This window comes from Leuciscus leuciscus, assembly GCF_965113295.1.
Source record: "Leuciscus leuciscus genome assembly, chromosome: 16".
In the NCBI taxonomy this organism is placed as follows: Eukaryota; Metazoa; Chordata; class Actinopteri; order Cypriniformes; family Leuciscidae; genus Leuciscus; species Leuciscus leuciscus.
The window spans coordinates 29,017,375-29,036,149 of NC_138740.1; the positions used below are offsets into that span (position 1 = coordinate 29,017,375).

An 18,775-nucleotide genomic window follows, 5' to 3' on the forward strand; every position below is an offset into this window, starting at 1 on the left:
AACAGCATGAACGTTTACTTGAAGTGATAGTTCACCCAATAATTACATTTCTATCATGATTTACTTCATATCTCACCCTCATGCGCAACACAGATAGCCTATATTTTGATGAAAGTCTCGTTAAATGTTGAAACTGATCTAACCCCTTGATCTGTTAGATCTAAATCAAAGGTCCAATGCTTAAAATAAGCAATTTGTTGTGAATGTGAGTGTTCGTGTTTTTAACCAAATTGATTTTGACAACATGTGCCCCTTCTAAAATGTTGGCGGTAACCACGAACTGTGCTTTAGAACAGGTTTACTTTGCCTGTCAATGACGCCTCCCCGACATTGATTTGCACTCACGGCCTGCAGAAGACACACACTCATATCGATTAGCTGTCTGTATTCCATTCCTCAGAAATCAATGCTGTTTGTGGCTTTGCCCGTCTACAATGATATAGTTTGGGTCTAAAGACAGCGTTCTAATATTGTTTGAAATTAGGTGTAACGCGTCGTGAGAGGGTCCTTTCAACGAAGTGGGCGGAGTCAGCGATTCGCTTTGGCTTTTGATAACGTGCCATCGCGTTCGTCACTGACAAATAGTCTTGTTTTTGCGCGGCTGTTGTTTATACCAGCAGAAGCTCAATGACTCATGGTGACACATTGTGAGTAAGCGCACTTGTGCCCAAAAACAACAAACAACGCGGCTGTTCTCATTTAGACCCAATTGAAGCTCTCGTTCCACCGCTTGGTGATGGAATGACCTGTTAGACGAAATCTGTTCAGTATTTACTCCAACTGTGCATTCATATCTTTTTCATCAGCTATAAATGGATTTGTTTGCTGTGGAGCTGTATAAATTCTCTTCTAAGTTCAAGGTATTTGGAGGCGTAAAGTTTGCGTGGAGAAATATAGCCTAATATAGTGTTTGCTAGTACCATGCAGTTACAAGAAGCCCCTTTAGGGGGCAGTACAGCTTCACATTGATTCCTTTTTTGAAAGCATTGTGGACCTCAGCCCAGATGTGATCAACTGGAAAAAAAGAAGTGCACCTACTCCGAGCTACAAGGACGACACAAACCTGGCAGAGGCCCCCTGCCCTGCCTTATGCCCACCTGCGTGCCCATCTGCAGAAGAGCCCCTCCAGTTGTTCTGTTTTTGTGCCAGGGTGAATCAAGCCCATCGGCTCCACTCGCAGGTGTGTATCTGGCTGTGTGTGTGTACCCAACTCCCCCCAACCCCCTGATACCATACTACTAGTCTTCCTGGGAGGAACCAGTGATCAGATGTCTAAAAGTCCACTTGTTGTATTGTGGTTTATGAAAAGGAATGGAACCAGATTGTGTGCTGGCTGGTCCAACTGCAGTTTTGGCTTCAAACCTTTGAGTTTGTAGGCCGTCAGAGAAGCAAATATGGGGTTTTATGCTCCTTTATATATGCAATATTTATATATGTATGTACAATATGAGAGTTTTGAGAGTGACAACATATCCTTGTTTTCCCCCTAAACAAAATTGCTGTCATATCATGTCCATAAATGTCTGTTTGTCTAAACTGACCTTTAAGTCAACATGACATCAAAATTGCCTAGAAAAGGCAAAAGAGCCTATTGACCCTATTTACTTAAAATACTTTAAAGTATTTAGTGAAATGAAAATTAATTTATTTTTCAAATGCAGATTGTTGATTAAATTGTAAGTGATTCATCATCATGCATTATTATTTTTTCTTTTTGACCTTGTAATTTAATCAATGTCGTAGCTCAATATGGTGAACTGTCTGACTTCTCTCTGGTGACGTACAGTGCGTACAGCAGCCTGACTTCTCTAATCATTTTGTCATTTAAACGCTGCCCATTTCTTTCAACAACCGATGAACTGAGTCTCTTTTTTTCCAATAATTCATTTTACTCTGATGTACGCAACCAATACGGAAGAAAAGATCGGTCACTTCTGTTTCATCTTAACTTCAATTTGTTACACTCCTGAATAACTTTTCTTTTCTGATGGTTAACATTTAGTCTGTACCAATAGTTGTTTAGGCATTCTATTAGGTTTTGTTTCATTGTTTAGTTAATATTTAATTGAATAGCACGTTTCTCTTGAGAATATGTCAGTTACTGAAAACAAATGGTTGTGATACTTTTAAATTGTCTTAATTTAGGTGCTTTGCGTTTGTGCCATATGGAGTTAGAAGTGCCAGTGTGTGCTGAAAACAACAGTTTAGGTGGCTATCTAGTCTTGCAGCCAGACCGGTTAGCCCAAAAGTGCCCAAAAACCTTGTAAAACCATCAAAGCAGACCAGTCTAACTAGCTTGGCCAGGCAGAGACGGCAGCTAACCCACCTTAGGCAGTTTTTTTCATGAGTGGAATAGTGGAAATCTCCAAATTGTGGCAATCATTTTTTTCTTTATTTCAAAATCAATGAACATTCGGTTGTGCATAGCAAATAAAAAAAATGAGTAGATATCCTCAAGCTAATGAAAACTGAGTATCACTATCTAAAAAGCTCATCTGGTGGAATGGTACATTAAATGATAACTTCTGTGTGGAGACACTTTAGAGCATCTGTGGCCCTGCTAAACCATTTCCATACATGCACTCTTTCTGAAATACTTGAGTGGTTAAAAGCATGCTTTTAATAGATTTCCTTTTTCTTGCTTCACAGTTGAAGATGAAGATCCCTTGTGGCAGACATGCCACATTTAGCATCACATATCCACAAGTTCCCTGAGCGATGACGCATGGCGGGCCTTGTGTGAAAGGTAAACTTAAGTTCTGGTTAAGGGTTGATGATTTAATGAAATATGCATTGATCTAACTTCATTTAGTGTTGAATTTTTAATCAATAGTCATGGCCGGAAGGAGATCATAAAGACGGGGCTATTTAATGAGACTGATAATGGGCAGGATCTCCACAGTGGATCATTCATGTTTGAGAACCCAGCTGTTCTGATGGACAAGCATGTTAAGCTTTGAAACTAAGCAATGGGAGGAGGGGGTTACTGCTGGAAACAGGACCTTGGCTGCTCCGAGTGCTACTTGACCTTGAGTAATGTCATACTTTATGAACTGTGCCGAAGTAAAACTCTGGTTCACCAACTGCGATGCCTCTCAAAATCAGTGTCTGAAAAAATGAGGAGATTGAGAAAAATTAGCTGTAATTTCTGAAGCTGAAACTTTCAAAATGTCATAAATGGGTGCTTATTGAATGTGACATTGATTAGCCAAGGGAGCAATGGAGAAAGATGGCGGACTGTTTCATTAATTATAAAATTTTATGACATTCAGAATTACACTGATGTAAAAGCGGGGAATTTATTTGACTGAATGGATAACATTTTCTTTTTATTTTCGATGGTGGATTATAAATCTTTCAAGTAAATATACCTTTTTATTCATTTTTAGATAGATGCAGATGGTGGGGTGGGGAGCATTTAATTTCTCATAACAACCAGAGGCACAGATCTACTGATGCAATTTAATTAAGTCTGGCCGTGTGCTATAATTAAGGCATGGCTCACACAGAACTTAAAATATTATAATTTACTTGCCCTCAGATTGAACTAAACAAATATGATTTTCTTTATTTTCTGTAGACCATAAAAGAGATCCTTGGAAGTATGTCCATGTTGTTCCAGTGGCTGCCAAACTCAACTAAAGTAGCATAACTTTGGCCCATATGACTTGTGCTTAATTTCCCAAGTCTTGAAGCCAGCTTTATGTGGGGAAAAGATAGAATCTTCCCAATTGGTTATGAAATGCATAAGAACCAATGGTGTTTGGCATCATTGCCATATTTAAAGGTGCACAAACTTGAATAAGATGAGCTTAGGCAGAGAAGGTTATTAATGAATTACTTTCTGCGCAAAGGGTTAGTTCACCTGAAAATGAAAATTCTCATGACGTTCCAAACCCATATAACTTTCGTTCCTTCATTTTAAGTGATCGTTTCTTCAGAGGACTTGGATGAAACTGCTCGATTCATATGGATTTTTTTTATAATCCTTTTATAAGCTTATTTAAACAAAGTTTTGGTGGAACAGACTGTTGTGGAATGTACTGAGTGAAATCTCTGATTTCTTTAGATCGACGTGAGAGTAAATGATGACAGGACAAATTTAATTTTCATCCCTTTAATTTTAGGTGAACTGTCCCTTTAAGAGCAAAAGCTGTGTTGAATAAGCTGTCAATTCCAGAATTGTTCATCCTGATGATTCACTATCCAGTTTGTGTGTTTGATATGGTCAGACTTGTAAAATTGTAGGGCTGCTAAAACCGCTCTCAGTTGAAGGTTTCCCGCCTTCGCAAGAGTGACCTCCCATCTGCCGAGTCGTGTCTGAGGGGAACTTGTCTGTCCTTGCTGGGTAACAAATGACCCTGACGCACCAGAGACTATGGGCTTGCACCTGCTTAACTTTTCTCACCCGTCTGTCTCCCATCGCGCCAGACTGACAAAGCTCAGGGCCCAGTGGGCTCCAGACGATATCTTTCGGACCGAGTGGTGTGCTAGCAGGCAAGAGCGGCTTACTCTAGCTTTGGCAGCATCTGTCAGCTCTGGGGTTGGTACAACCCTTGGGGGGATGATAGAGTTGCTTATAAATAACCCTGAAATGAATTAAAAGAGATAAAGAGGCTCCTGTTGCCGGGGAGACGGAGAGCTCTCAGCTTTGGCCGGAGGGCACAACGGGGGTGTCGGGACAGGGCGATATAGTCGGGAGGGAGCGGGAGGTATAATTGAAACATTGCTCCATGGCAGAGTGGCCTTTGGTGTGATTGATACCATTTTAGAATACTCCTGTTCACTCCGGCTCTGGGGGATTTACCTGAGGCAGAGAAGGGAAAGGGGGATGCTTAGGTGGCTCATCCGGGTTTGGCAGAAAATTGGTGCCATCCATCAAGAACCAGATTTAACGAATGCTGAAACCGGGCCGCCCAGCAAAGGATTCTTATTTAAAGCAGTGATCCAGGAAACGTGCAAGGGGCATGGACTGGTGCAGGTCTATCAATCAGCTAGTCAGCTCCTTTATTCAACAAGCGAGCAACAGCCCCTGAGGCTAACGCATGGGGTTCCGGCTTGTTGGCCTTGCAACACTCTCCCTGAAGGGAAGTGGAGGGAAGTGAATGCGAAAGAGTGGTAGAGAGAGTTTTGGGGCGGGGGACAAGAAGAGGAGAGGCATCAGGGCTTGGCCGTGTCCCCTGATGAGCTAGCATGCTTCATCTTTCTTGCGCGTGGACCTGGAACTGCGGCTTGATGGGATTTTCAGCACTGTGGCCTCCATGCCTCACTAGCGAGCGGTCGGGGCCCTAAGGCCAGGCTCTGCAGCAAGGCGCCGATGCCCTCGCTGACTCTCTTAACATTGCGTCACCTTTGCCTGAACTTGCAGAAGAAAATCCAGAGCGCAGGATTTAATAGCTACGCAAGAGTGAGAAATGAAATGCAACTTCAGATTTTCTGTGCTTGTAGAATGCCAAAGCATGGCTGTAACCCTGGGTCTCAAACTCAGATTCCCCTGGGGCTTCTAGCCAGCCTCCATCAGAGTCCAGTTGAACAGATACAAGAGTTTTTACAACGATGAAGTTTAACTATATAAAGTTGTTCAGTAGAACATATATTCAAGGTTCCTTGTGGTTTCAGAAAAAAAAAAGTATATAATCTTTCATCAACACCTCCTCTCCTCTGGCTCCTCTTTTCACAATCCAGTCAATTCCTGATGTTGACTTTAAGACAACGTTAGAAGACCACTGCAACTTGAAAACCACTGCGTGTTTAGCAGTAGACATTCAGTTGAAGTCCAGTTTTGATTAATGTCTTGTTTAGGATGGTGTTGATGGAACTCATACATTCTGCAGGATGAATTGCAGACCGATGCTAAGAGGACACTTGCACGCCTTGTGGCACGAGGCAGAAAATGGACCAGTTTTATTTTCTTCCCTCTCTTTGTCCCTGGTTCCCTCTTCTTCCTTCATTCCCTAAGAAGGTTACATTTTTTTTCTTCTATTTATCTATTGTATAGATTTTTCCACCATCTTCTGTTCAGATAAAATGCCGCCCACTAAGAAACCGTGGAGTAAACATCGTTTCATAGCTTAGCCTGAAAGACAGGAAGAAGGAGGCGAGCGAGTAGAGACGGAGAGGGCGGTGCACTCGCAGACACACAAAATCAATGCTGATCAATGTTTTATATCACCGAGATGCTGCTCCTCTCGACCTGCTCCCGCTGGAAAAAAACACCTCCCAATCACCTCTCCTACAAGAGGGCGTCAAGTCCCTCTGGTGTTTTACCCAGAGTTCAATAACCTACTCCGCCCTCAATCAAGAGTGAGAAAAGAGGACAACAATAAAGAGAAGCTGAGGACAGTCAACAGGCATTTGAAAGGTTTGTCAAAGCTACCAATACTAAAAACACACTTTGTCAGTGAATCACATACATCAATATACTGTATTCTAAAGTCTCAAAACATAAATGATTAAAAGTTATGTGTGCAGGTGGGTAAGGCATTAAATAGACATTACAAAAGATGACTATAGACGTCTATATTTTTTGTTCTTTTTCCTGTATGTATAAACATAATACTTTTTTTTGTGTGTGTGTGGAAAAATGTATCATTGCCAAATAAATAGATTTAGATTGGCTTGAGAAAACGGTTGTTGGAGTCCACTTATTTGTGGATTTGTCTGCATGTCTCTTGATGCTAATCTACAAATGCGTGCTGTGATCTACAAATGCACAAGCAGCGATCCACAAATGCCCAGGAAGCGATTCACAAATGAATACCAGGCAGAGTTGTTTGTGTGACATAAAACACATTTGTAAAAAAAATAATAATTTGCAATTCTCATTTTATTTATTTGTGAATTTCATTTTCATTATTTCAATACATTTTTGTGAATCTCAATCTATTTATTTGGAAAAATGCAACAATTCTAGCCAAAAATTTAGACCATAATGTATATGTATATATATTATATATGCTAATTCTAACTTTAAAACTTAGTTTAACATAAAATTATATTTAGATTTAGTTTTTACTTATTTACCTTTTAATTGACGGTTTTAGTTGTCTTGGAAATAATGCAAAACATCAATGCAATGCAGAAAAGCAAAATAGTTTATTTAATACTTTTTTTCCAGTAATTGATTTATTTGGGTTTTCCACAACTCTCACAAGATGTCATACGAGCACCTAACACCTATTTTGTGATTGATTATAAAAAGCTCATGGTATTATTCTAAAAAATACTTTCACATGCAGATGTCTTCTTCGGCCGGGTGCTTTGTCTTGTTGTTCTCTAGCATATTGTTGTGAGCAGTGCAGTTTTCAGATGGTGTATGAAGATTCATTCTGTTGTGCTCTGTTTTTAAATGCAAAAACATTTCTTAATCACATTATATGAACATATTCAATTGATAGCCCTACTAATAATATGAACTTACTTTTATGGTATCTGCATTTTTAGACGACACTGTTATTATTCCTTTTATGATTGTCCTTTGGTGAAGGAGTTTGGCCTTATCTGTTAACAAGTGCACACACGCGGTGAGGAGGGAGGGAATGTGATTGGTTTTGGCGATACGGGAAAAACATGTATTGCATTCACAGATAGAGTTGGAGTATCCAGTAAGGAATATTACAGACCAAAAAGATAAGCTCTAGCACAATTTGTGTAGCGCCGCAAGCTTCTCTGTTAACACCCATAAATAAATAAATAAACAAAAGATCCAAGATATCCCATGTAATTTTCTGCCCGCCTGTGTTAAAGAGATGGAGCGTGCGCGATGTGTAAATGGCCCAATATACTACCAAGACACTAAAATTCAATACCATCTCCCCTCACACAGTAAACAGTATTTTTTAAAAGCATGACCAGCAAACACAGAGACGAGCAAATTTAATCCAGAGTTTTTTAACAGGTCTGAGTGGATCAATACCGCAATCCCTTAGACGCACAGAGCATTTCTAAAGCGACAACAACAGCAGGAAATAATGATACTTGGGGAGGGGGGGAAAGGAGCAACTGTCAGAATAGAGGCTGGCACATCGGCGATGGTGTCTGTTCTCTCTAATTAATTTTCTCAGAAATGGAGACAAAGTGTGCCAGAGTTTTATTTCCAAGAAGCTAATGAGTTTCCTACAGAGCAAAGCTGAAGATAACCAGGAAGGGGGTTGCGGGGGGAGGGAACACATGCATACCATTCCAACTTAATGTGCTTCTCAAATGAATTTCCTATCAGCTCAACTTGTGCCATAATGGTGATTTTATAGCTCCTGGAGCTTCAGCAGTGGTGAATTGTGTTGCGGATTGTGCCCAGGAGATAAAAGCCTTAGGTTGCTCGTGAAACAATGCAAATGGGGAAGTGTGCGGTCTCTCTGTGAGTGGTGCTACTGCTGTTGCTGTCTGTAGTCATGCCATCCAAAGTTAGAACAGCAAATGTAGATATTCAGAAGTTTTTAATGGAATAGTTCATAGTTCTGTCATTTTTCAGTGAATAATATTTAAAATTTTGGTTTGTTCCTCCCTGAAAGTAATCATGTGGCTACCCCTGGTGTGTAGCACACAAGTTGTATGATCACCTTATGATACTTTTTTGGGGCTTTTGCATTTAAAAAAAAAATAAATAAAATGTATATACTTTTCTTGTTCCACAGAAATGATACAATGTTACAAATTAGAACAACGTAAGTGTGACACAATTTTTGGGTAAACTGTTCCTTTAAGGAGCTTGTTAGAGCACTTTTTATAAATAATTCTCACCAAATCATTTTCAGGTCACATTTCATAAAATAAAGCCTGTTTTTAAGACTGTTAATACTTTATTATTATTATTATTATTATTAACAGTGATTTTAATTAGAGTATGTTTTTACACAAATTAATGTAATTTTTCTATTTTAAAAAAATCAGTACAACAAATACAACCATGAAGTTTAATATATACATTGTAATTTTCTTTATTACGCTTATAAGAATATTTTTCACATTTAACTGAGATTTTAATTATTTTTAATGATCATATATTTTTTAAATACAACTTTAAACAATTACAATTCATTTATTATTATTATTACTACTATTATTATTATTAATAATCATACTACTACTATTATTTATTTTTATATTTGAGTGAAATATGACTGGAATGAAAAAAACATTCCACAGCTCTCGCTAGATGTTGTCAGAGCACCTAGCATGTTTTTCATATTCATTATAAAAAGCTGATGGTATTATTCCACAAAATGGCTTGTGGTTGCTTTGTTTCCATCCTAGTTACAGCCCCATGCAGTTCACTCCCTCTTCCACTTCCTGTGGAGAAACTTTCTGTAGCCAGACCTTGATTTATGTCTCGGGCTTTGCAGGCCAAACAAAGGTTCAGCGGCACAGGGGATCGATGGGCAAGCCACAAAATAAAAGGCAACAGACTTAGCAATGAATTCAGCGCTGCATACTGAGTGAGCATCTCTCAGCCCCCTTCAGCTGAGACGGCGCCCTCCGTGGGCATACTCTGATTTGATGAGGCCTTAATAAGCACTCTGGAAACACTCTGAGTTTAATGAATGAGTCAGTCGTTCTGATGGCTAAGATTGTGTTTTTATATTATTATTATATCTAATAAGAACGTGCTAGATCACATTGTGACTGCCCCTTTTCCTCCTTTGCCAGTATGTGAAGGTGATTAAATCCGAACATGGCTGTCTTGTCTGCAAACTGATTATTACAGGTTGGACAGTGGTACCCACCCCATAATGTATGACGTGCCATCATGCATCCATCTGTCTGATTCTCTCCCTCTTTCTCCACCTTGTTTATTTTTAGGTAAAAGCCAATGGGTTGGACTCGCATGCTGATGGAATGACGGTTGTCAGAGGGATTAAAACTAAAGATGAACCATGTGGGAGTTTCCTCCGAAGAGCCTGTGGATAAATCTCATTAGCATACCGGCTCTGTGGATGGCTGTAAATTTAACGAATGACATGCTGGAGAGGATGAGGTTGGTTGAAAGCAGAGGGTGAATAAACAGGCAGAAGCAACGCCACAGTGCCAGTAAGACTCCACCTGCCCAACATTAATCTTTAGAATAGCACTGTGCCAGTTTTTGTGCCATCTCCAAGCCCTCAGAAACCATTAAAGTTCTGGTCTCAATACGAAGTTTGTACATTCTGTACTTTAAATGCATCACCAAGGGGTCAGGGTTAGGCTGATTAGCATGGCCTGGTAAGCTCCTGCTGCTAGACACCGTAAATACACTATCTAGTTTTAAAAATCATATTTCTCCATTGATCATTTGAAAGTTGCTGTTTATTCTGACACACACACACACACACACACACACACACACACACACACACACACACACACACACACACACACACACACACACACACACACACACACACACACACACACACACACACACACACACACACACACACACACACACACACACTGATGAGCCAAAACATTTGACCAGTCATAGGTGAAGCGAATATTGTTGATCATCTCCTAACAAGGCCACATATTGGGGCCTGGGTAGATTAGATGGAAAACAAACAATCAGTTCTTGTAACCAGTGTGTTGGATGCAGGAGAAATTGACAGGAATAAAGATCTGAGCGACTTTTACAAGGACCAAATAGTTATGGCAAGGTGACTGAGTCAGAGTATCTCAGAAACGTAAGGCTTATGGGTTGCTCCCAGTCAGCAGTGGAGAGATTTTACCAACAGTGGTCCGAGAAACAAACCAAAAACCGGCGATAGAGTGTTGGGCGCCCAAGGCTAATCGATGCACAAAGAGCAAAAAATGCTATCCCGTCTGGTCCAAGTCAACAGAAGGTCTACTGTTGCACATCATTTTTATAATGGTTATGGGAGGAAGTTCACAACACAGTGCATCGCACTCTGCTGCGTATAGGGCTGCGTATACACAGAGTGCCTATGATGACCCCTGTCTACCTCCGAAAAGACTTACAATGGACACTAGAACTGGACCTTGGAGCAGTGGAATATGTTCGCCTGCTCCAGTGAGTCCTGTTTTCTTTTACATCACGTGGACGGCCGTGTACATGTGCACTGTTTACCTGGGGAAGTGGTGAAATCAGGATGCACTGTGGGATGAGGACAAGCTGGTGGAGGGAGTGTAATGCTCTGGGCAATGTTCTGCTGGGAAACCCTGGGTCCGGCCATTCACATGGATGTAAATTTGACATGTGCCACCTACCTAAACATTGTTGCAGACCAGGTACACCTTCATGACAATGGTGCTCCCTGGTGGAAGTGGCCTCTTTCAACAGGATAATGAACACATTGTTCAGGAATGGTTTGAGGAACATGATGAAGAGTTCAAGGTGTTGTCCTGGTCTCCAAATTCCCCAGATCTCAATCCAATTGAGCATCTGTGGGATGTGCTGGACTAACAAGTTCAATCCATGGTGGCTCCTCCTCCTCTGTGTGTCAGAATAAACAGATACTTTCAGATGGCAATATTAGATCCAGACCACAACGTTTTTAACATTCTTAGTGTCATCTCTCCATTTAATCTCTGTACCAAGTATTCTGCTCAAATAAAATATTATGTTTACATTTGGTAATTGTGTGTCAGCAGCCAATGTTCTGTACAAAGTTCGTACAACAAGACTAGAACTTTTTTCTTGTTCGAAAAGCTTTATTTAATTGCATTGAAATGTTTTCTCCAATTAAGCTTATTGAAAGAACACATTTTTTAAATACATTTTATGTAATGTGTGTTTGTTTTCAAGAGATTTTATTCACCTTTCAATTTCCTGCTCTCACTCAGACCCCTGCTACACTACAAAAACATCTGTTGTAGTTTGCTTTTGTTCACTCTACATAATTAAAACTGCTTATTGAGTGAGGGAGAGTGCAGCATACATAAGTGGTCACAGTTGGTAATGGAGGTTCGAGTTGGAGGACAATTAGGGTTGCATATGTTTTTGTGTAAAGGGAAAGATGGAGAAAAGGCACTGTTCTGTCTCACTGTACATCTCCTTAGAGATGAACGGCCTGCCAGGTTGCCCATGATAGCTTAGGCCAAGGTGCCATATTGTAGCAATTGGTCCTGCACGCTGGTGGCTGTCACTCAGCTCTGCGTGTGTGACAGCCTGAGCTCTCTGTCTGTCTGCCAGGCCTCCCTGCACACCCCACCCCCTATCCATCTGCTTTCGGACCCTCTGAGATGGCACCTTGCACCCAGAGGCTTATCTATCTTGCTATGGTTCCTGTGACTGCATTATATATCGAACAAGCCTCCAAGCTCAGTTCCTCTCCCATTGTGCAACATTGCCCATTTTGCGTTGAGAAGAATCCATCTCACCCTCTTTTCCTGAACGTTGCCCACCTGTGGTCCCTGTGAAGACAAGCCTTAGGGGTCTAGGTTTGGCTGATGAGGTGGCCCTTGCTGGTTGATGCAATAACTACACCATCCGGGGGCAAGTAGCATTATTCTCCTTTGACGACCATTCAAAATTAGATTTTTTTTTAAAATAAATCTGCAACTCTCTTATTGCTAACATTTCATGTTATTGTATCATGGTAGGTGTTTTTCACAAAAGTAGGGGTAGTTCACCAAAAAAACTCTTCTGTGAAACCCAAAATAAGATCGTTTTTTTAAATGATTTTTGGCCATGCTATGAAGGTCAATGGGGTCCAAAACAACAGTGTATCGACAAAATCATTTCTTCAAAATATCTTCTTTTCTGTTCCAATGACATTCGAGTGAGTAAATGATGACAGAATATTCATTTTTGGGTGAACTATGAAATGTACTTTTTGGAACGTACTTGCACTACTTTTTTAAAGTTTTGAAAAAAAAAAAAGTTTTTGAAAGAAGACTCTTATGCTCAGTGCCGGTCCTCTCTATACGCGAAGTACGCAAGTTGAGTAAGGCTCCCGAACCACCCTACGCCCCCTTGCTGTCAAGAATGAGGGCTGTGTTTTAGTTTAGTTTTTGATTTCGTCTTTCAACGATTATGAAAACATGATGTCGCTTTCCGTTCCTTTCCTATACCGCTGTCACCGTACATAACATCCAAATCAGTCGAACTGATTACACGGACTAAAATATGTCAAAATGTCCGTCCTGGGAACTTTTTAACTTAAGCGCATTCAGTTTTGTCTTTAGTGAACATAAACAGTTGGGAAAGTAATCGAATGCTTGTCAGTATATTAGATCTGTCCATTTGGTATTAAAATGACAACAGCCTAATAAACCTGCCGCTGTCTTTATCATTTAATGTTAATCAAACAACAAAAGAAAACGAGAATCATTCAGTGCTCTTCACGGAATAACATTAGTAACTTTAATAAGAATCAATGTATATTTAAACCATACAGTGAAGACAATTCATTTTTTACATTTTATCGCTTTATTCAATTTCTGTATAGTAGGCTATTATTGGTAGTAGGCTAAATTGTTCAAATCATTCATATATTTTTTCTGTTGTAATTGTACTTTTGCACAGTACTGTATATATTGTAATACTGAACGTTTCAACTCACCGTTGTTTGTTGACTTGAAACGGCTCTGAAGGAACAGATTAAGGGGTTAGGGGCCATTTCTTAAAAATAAATATTTTACTGACCCCAGACTATTTAATAGTAGTGCATGTCTTCTGTCTTTCATATCACAGAACAAGATGGTTGCATGTGAAGGATTTGGGACTGTGGTGCATCATGTCCTTGTGGTGAAATTGGCCCTGGCTGAACACAGTTGCTGGTTTGATTTCAGCATGGAATGATCTACTGGGATTGTGCTTGTCTGTTCAATGACTACTTACTTTCATCAAAAGCTGATAAGGTTCTTTGCAATGGCTTTGGTCCACATTAACTGGCCATGTTTGATGTTGTTGAATCAGGGCGAATAGAAAATTCAAATACTTTGTAAATGAATTGAAACCTCATTGAGAGGGTTTCTTTATTCATGCCATCGTGAATCCAGACACATTATTTGTGTCAGAGCAAAGCATATCATCTCCAGAGTTAAAGTGAGTGACTCCGACAGTAAGTATTGCCAGAATTCAACACTCGCTCAGTTTCTGAGCAGCTATTTTCCAGGCTGTCTGCTGGCCGCCCGTGCCAATGAAAGACTCCGGTCTGCAGCGCGCAAGCCATTTAATGAGAGTTCTGTGCTGATCTGAGCACAAATGAGCCGGGGGAAGTTTGATGTGCCACTCAAAACTGGTTTTCCATCATTATCTAAATCTAGCATAAAACCCCCCATAACTTTGAGGCTCAAATTAGTTTTAGAGAATTTTTTGCTCATTAATGTCATGTCAGTCTGCAAGATGTATCCAAAAGATAAATGAGAAAATGGAAATTGTACAGCACAAAGAACTTCTCTGTTGAGAGATGCCGGGTGTTGCCGTCGACTTTTCACGCTCGTGTTTTAGTAAGCCTTCCAAATAACCTTTTTGTAGAACTTACTTTCTTCCTCAATTAATTCCAGGGATGTTGAATATTTAGATGATACCTGTCCATGGCCCTGTGACCTAACACTTTGCGATTTGCGAGTTCAAAAAGGTCATAAATATCTTTAGAAATGCTCAAGAGTCTGTCTTGGGGATTATGTCGGCTTGGAAAAGTAATTAGTTGCACCATAGATGTATTGCAGAATGACTCTGGTAGGGAACTAAGAAGCTTTTGGGGCTCCAATTAAAACTTCATAGGAAACTCTGATCTGTATATTACATTTGGAGAGTGCTAGAGAAAAGACACCAGGTAGGGGAAGATAAGGTTGATTTGCATATGTTCTAAATATACTGCATGTACAGTGCTGAGGTTGTTGGGTTTGCATTTGCACTATACGTTTTAGCTGCATAATTTTGAGGTCTCATAAAAGGAGGCAGACGTTATTTCAGACATCATTTGCTTTTCATTATGTTTTCCTGGAGGAAAGTGAATAGACTATTGACATTAATGAGCTAGGTCAGCTGCAACCACTTGTTAAGCTATGCAGGGAATATTGACCTGCGTAAAGGTCAACAACTGATGCCTGGAACCGAAGTGAGTTCCTTGAAATGAGCATTAAGACTGTGTGTATATATAGTGCAGTTCAAAAGTCTGAGACAAAATCTGTCATTCAAATTAGAATTTTAACCTGTAAAGGAACATTTATAATGAAATTTGTATATACAGTACAGGCCAAAAGTTTGGAAACATTACTATTTTTAATGTTTTTGAAAGAAGTTTCTTCTGCTCATCAAGCCTGCATTTATTTGATCAAAAATACAGATTTTTTTTTTTTATATTGTGATATATTATTACAATTTAAAATAATTGGTTTTCAATTTATTATACTTTAAATTATCATTTATTTCTGTGATGCAAAGCTGAATTTTCAGGATCATTACTCCAGTCTTCAGTGTCACATGTGACATCCAGTCTATCACATGATCCTTTAGAAATCATTCTAATATGATGATTCATTATCAAAGTTGGAAACAGTTCTGCTGCTTAATATTTTTTTATAACCTGTGATACTTTTTTAGGATACTTTGACGAATAAAAAAAAGCAAAAAAAAAAAAAGCAAATGTTTTAAAAATAGAAATCTTTTGTAACAACAATATACACTACTGGTCAGTAATTTGGGGTCAGTAATTTTTTTTCTTTCTTTTTTTGAAATAAATCAATACGTTTATTCAGCAAGGATGTGTTAAATTGATAAAAAGTGATAGTAGGCTAAAGAAGATTTATATTATTAGAATTTTTATTTTTATTTTGAATAAATGCAGTTCTTTTATTCATCAAATATATTAGGCAGCAGAACTGTTTCCAACACTCATAATACATCAGAATATTAGAATGATTTCTAAAGGATCATGTGATAGACTGGATGTCACATGATGACACTGAAGACTGGAGTAATGATCCTGAAAATTCAGCTTTGCATCACAGAAATAAATTATAATTTAAAGTATAATAAATTGAAAACCAATTATTTTAAATTGTAATAATATATCACAATATTAAAAAAAATTTCTGTATTTTTGATCAAATAAATGCAGGCTTGATGAGCAGAAGAAACTTCTTTCAAAAACATTAAAAATAGTAATGTTTCCAAACTTTTGGCCTGTACTATATATATATATATATATATATGTAATATATGTTTATATTTAATAAAAAGTTCCCTCGCAAAAATATTTGCGCTCTGCCGAGAAACTTTGAGTCTTTGCGAGCGAAAGCAACGTTTTCCGTGGGAATTCAAAACCTTTTCCGAGCGAGCACAGAGTTTCTTGGGGGAACGCAAAATGTTTTCCAAGCGAACGCAAAGGTTTTGCGATATTATTTTAAAATATTTGCTAGAGAACGCAAAAGCATTGACTTATATATTTTTTTCCACCACCATGTCCATTTAGGGGTCCATACACTTCCAATCAAAAGTTTGGGGTCAGTAAGAATTTTTTCTTTTTTAATTAAACTTACATTTTAGAATATATTAAAATTGAAATTAGTAATTTATATATATATACACACTAACACACAATATTCTTAGTATTGTAATATATATATATATATATATATATATATATATATATATATATATATATATAGTAGGATACTTAGGAATTCTGTAATTCATGTTAATTTTTCAGTTTAACTCATTAAATGATATCTAATGAAAAAAGAAATGGTATTAAATTACGAAAACGTTTTTTTTCTCCAGAAACATTTAACTAGTGTTCTAAGACTTTTGGACCCCACTGTATCTTTTCCATTTTAATTGTGCACATAAATCATCCGCTTCTTTCTGCAATCTTTGCCAAGATATGAAGCAGTAATGTGTGCAAAATGTAACTAGATTAGATTTTGCAACAGAAACCCCTTAGCCTGTTTACCCTGAACACCTCCACTTCTTGATTACTGTTTAGCTACAGTTCTCATAGACTATATTCTAATGTAAATGCAGTAATTAATTCAAACAGACAAGAACTTGTAAGGATGTTTAGTCTCTTGTTCAGCAAGAAACAAAATCACTACTTGTATCAGCTCGCTCGCTTTAACAAGTTGAGCCAGAACCAATTTATTCATGAGTAACTTTGACAAGCAAAAAACGTAGAGCAGTATATGTGTGAAAAAGAGAAAGAACGGGGGCTAGAAAAATGGAGGGATGTGCAAATGCATGCAGGAACTCTAGAGGTTTCCTGGAGGAAGCGAATTAGAGTTCTAAAGATGTCACACAAACCAAGACGTTTCAAAGGAGCCACGACAGGCGAGATACAATAATGTCCAATAATCGGACAGAAGGCACCAAAGGTGGCGCAATTTAGGATCAAAGGAGTGGTGAAAAAATTGGAGATAATCATTCCATCTTCGGTTTGATACAAAGGGACCATGTCGGGAGTGTGGAAATGTTTACACTCGCAGTAATCAGTATCCATCAAGAGCTGGCCTAGAGCTACAGTGCTGGCTTCTTTGCTCCGTGAGATGGTTTCAGTCACTGGAATCGCTGGTAGAGGTAGAGGAAGAGTCTTTGATCATTGCTTCACTAAGTACACAACCTTCTGCCCTCAAATAACCTTTTTCAGTTTTCCGTTACTGTTACTTCCTTCATTTCAACAGTCCTTAAGCCTTTGAAATGACCAATGTAAACTTCTCTATTAATACTGCAGCTCTTTTGGTTTGGTTTTAGGCCACAGAGCTGCTACTGTTGCACAAGATGTTCTCTCCCAACTTCTGTCCCAAAAGATCATACACTAAAAAAAAGTTCAGTAGGATTTATTTTGAAACAGATCTTACAGAGAAATTGCTACAAAGCATTGACAAAGATGACTAAGATTAAGTAACACATTGTTTTAAATGTGAAATTGAACTACAAAGACTGAAATAATATTTTATTTTAATATTTAGTCCAATAATATTTTTTTATTTTTTTATTTTTTTACAGTGTTGGGACTTGAAACATATTGGTTGAATTTGAAATTACTTAGTAGCAAACTACTACTTTTCCTATTTTTGCCATTTGGTATTGCCAGTATTATGCTAGTATTCTGAATTAATCCATTGTTATTGGATATTATAGAGTGCAACAGTAGGGCTCTGTAAGTAAAAACTAAACTTTTGTTGAAGCAACCTGTTTGTATTAATTCAGCTATATATATTTTTTTAATAATAATGTTTAACAGTATGCATATATTGGCTTGGTTAATGGCTTGGTTCAATGCATTAACTTAGACTTTTTAAAAATCCCCATGGGAAAAATGAATGGAAAAAATACTTATTACTTATGAAAAAAGTGGATGGGCACTAATGCGCAAGACTCTCTGGAATACTTGATTCTGATCGGTCAATCGCATCATCCAGTGGTCAGATATTTCTTAATATTCAATGTTGTCCATGACATTGTTGTATATCAGACCGTTCACGCGGGTAACTGAAACTGTAGTGAAAATGATGAAATATTATTCTAATATTGTTGCTTATGTGTTGGATTTACCATTGTTGCATCACAACAAATCCAACTTGAAACGATTTTATGTAAAACTAGCAAGAAAACCTTTATTATATGCACTTAAATATGAGTTTACTCAACGTTCTTTACTTAAAAATATCTAACACCAATATAATCAAGTAATAGCAAGTTGTGTTAACTTAACATTTACATTGTAACGGGGTATTTATTCTTAGTGGAAGCTTTAAAATAATATCCCATACACAACATAACATAACTGCACATTATTGATTGATTGGTGCAAGAAACATTCAGTCTCTCAAAATGTTCAGTCACTGCTCCAGAATCTGTGGTTTATGGTTGCTGTCTGAGCAGTAAGGTTATGGC

At 38.3% G+C, this 18,775-nt stretch overlaps 1 protein-coding gene across 1 annotated transcript in view; it reads left to right on the forward strand.

Annotated features, from left to right (window-relative positions):
• Positions 1–407: 407 nt before the first annotated feature.
• The window catches only part of LOC309477173 (uncharacterized protein), a 40,928-nt gene continuing 22,560 nt past the window's right edge, over positions 408–18,775 (forward strand). The window contains exons 1-5 of the mRNA XM_082140339.1: positions 408–1,180; positions 2,650–2,746; positions 2,834–6,361; positions 9,799–9,973; positions 13,628–13,794. Coding sequence (XP_081996465.1) covers positions 13,732–13,794 — 63 coding nt within the window. The 5' untranslated portion in view covers positions 408–1,180; positions 2,650–2,746; positions 2,834–6,361; positions 9,799–9,973; positions 13,628–13,731. The remainder of the gene's footprint in view (positions 1,181–2,649; positions 2,747–2,833; positions 6,362–9,798; positions 9,974–13,627; positions 13,795–18,775) is intronic.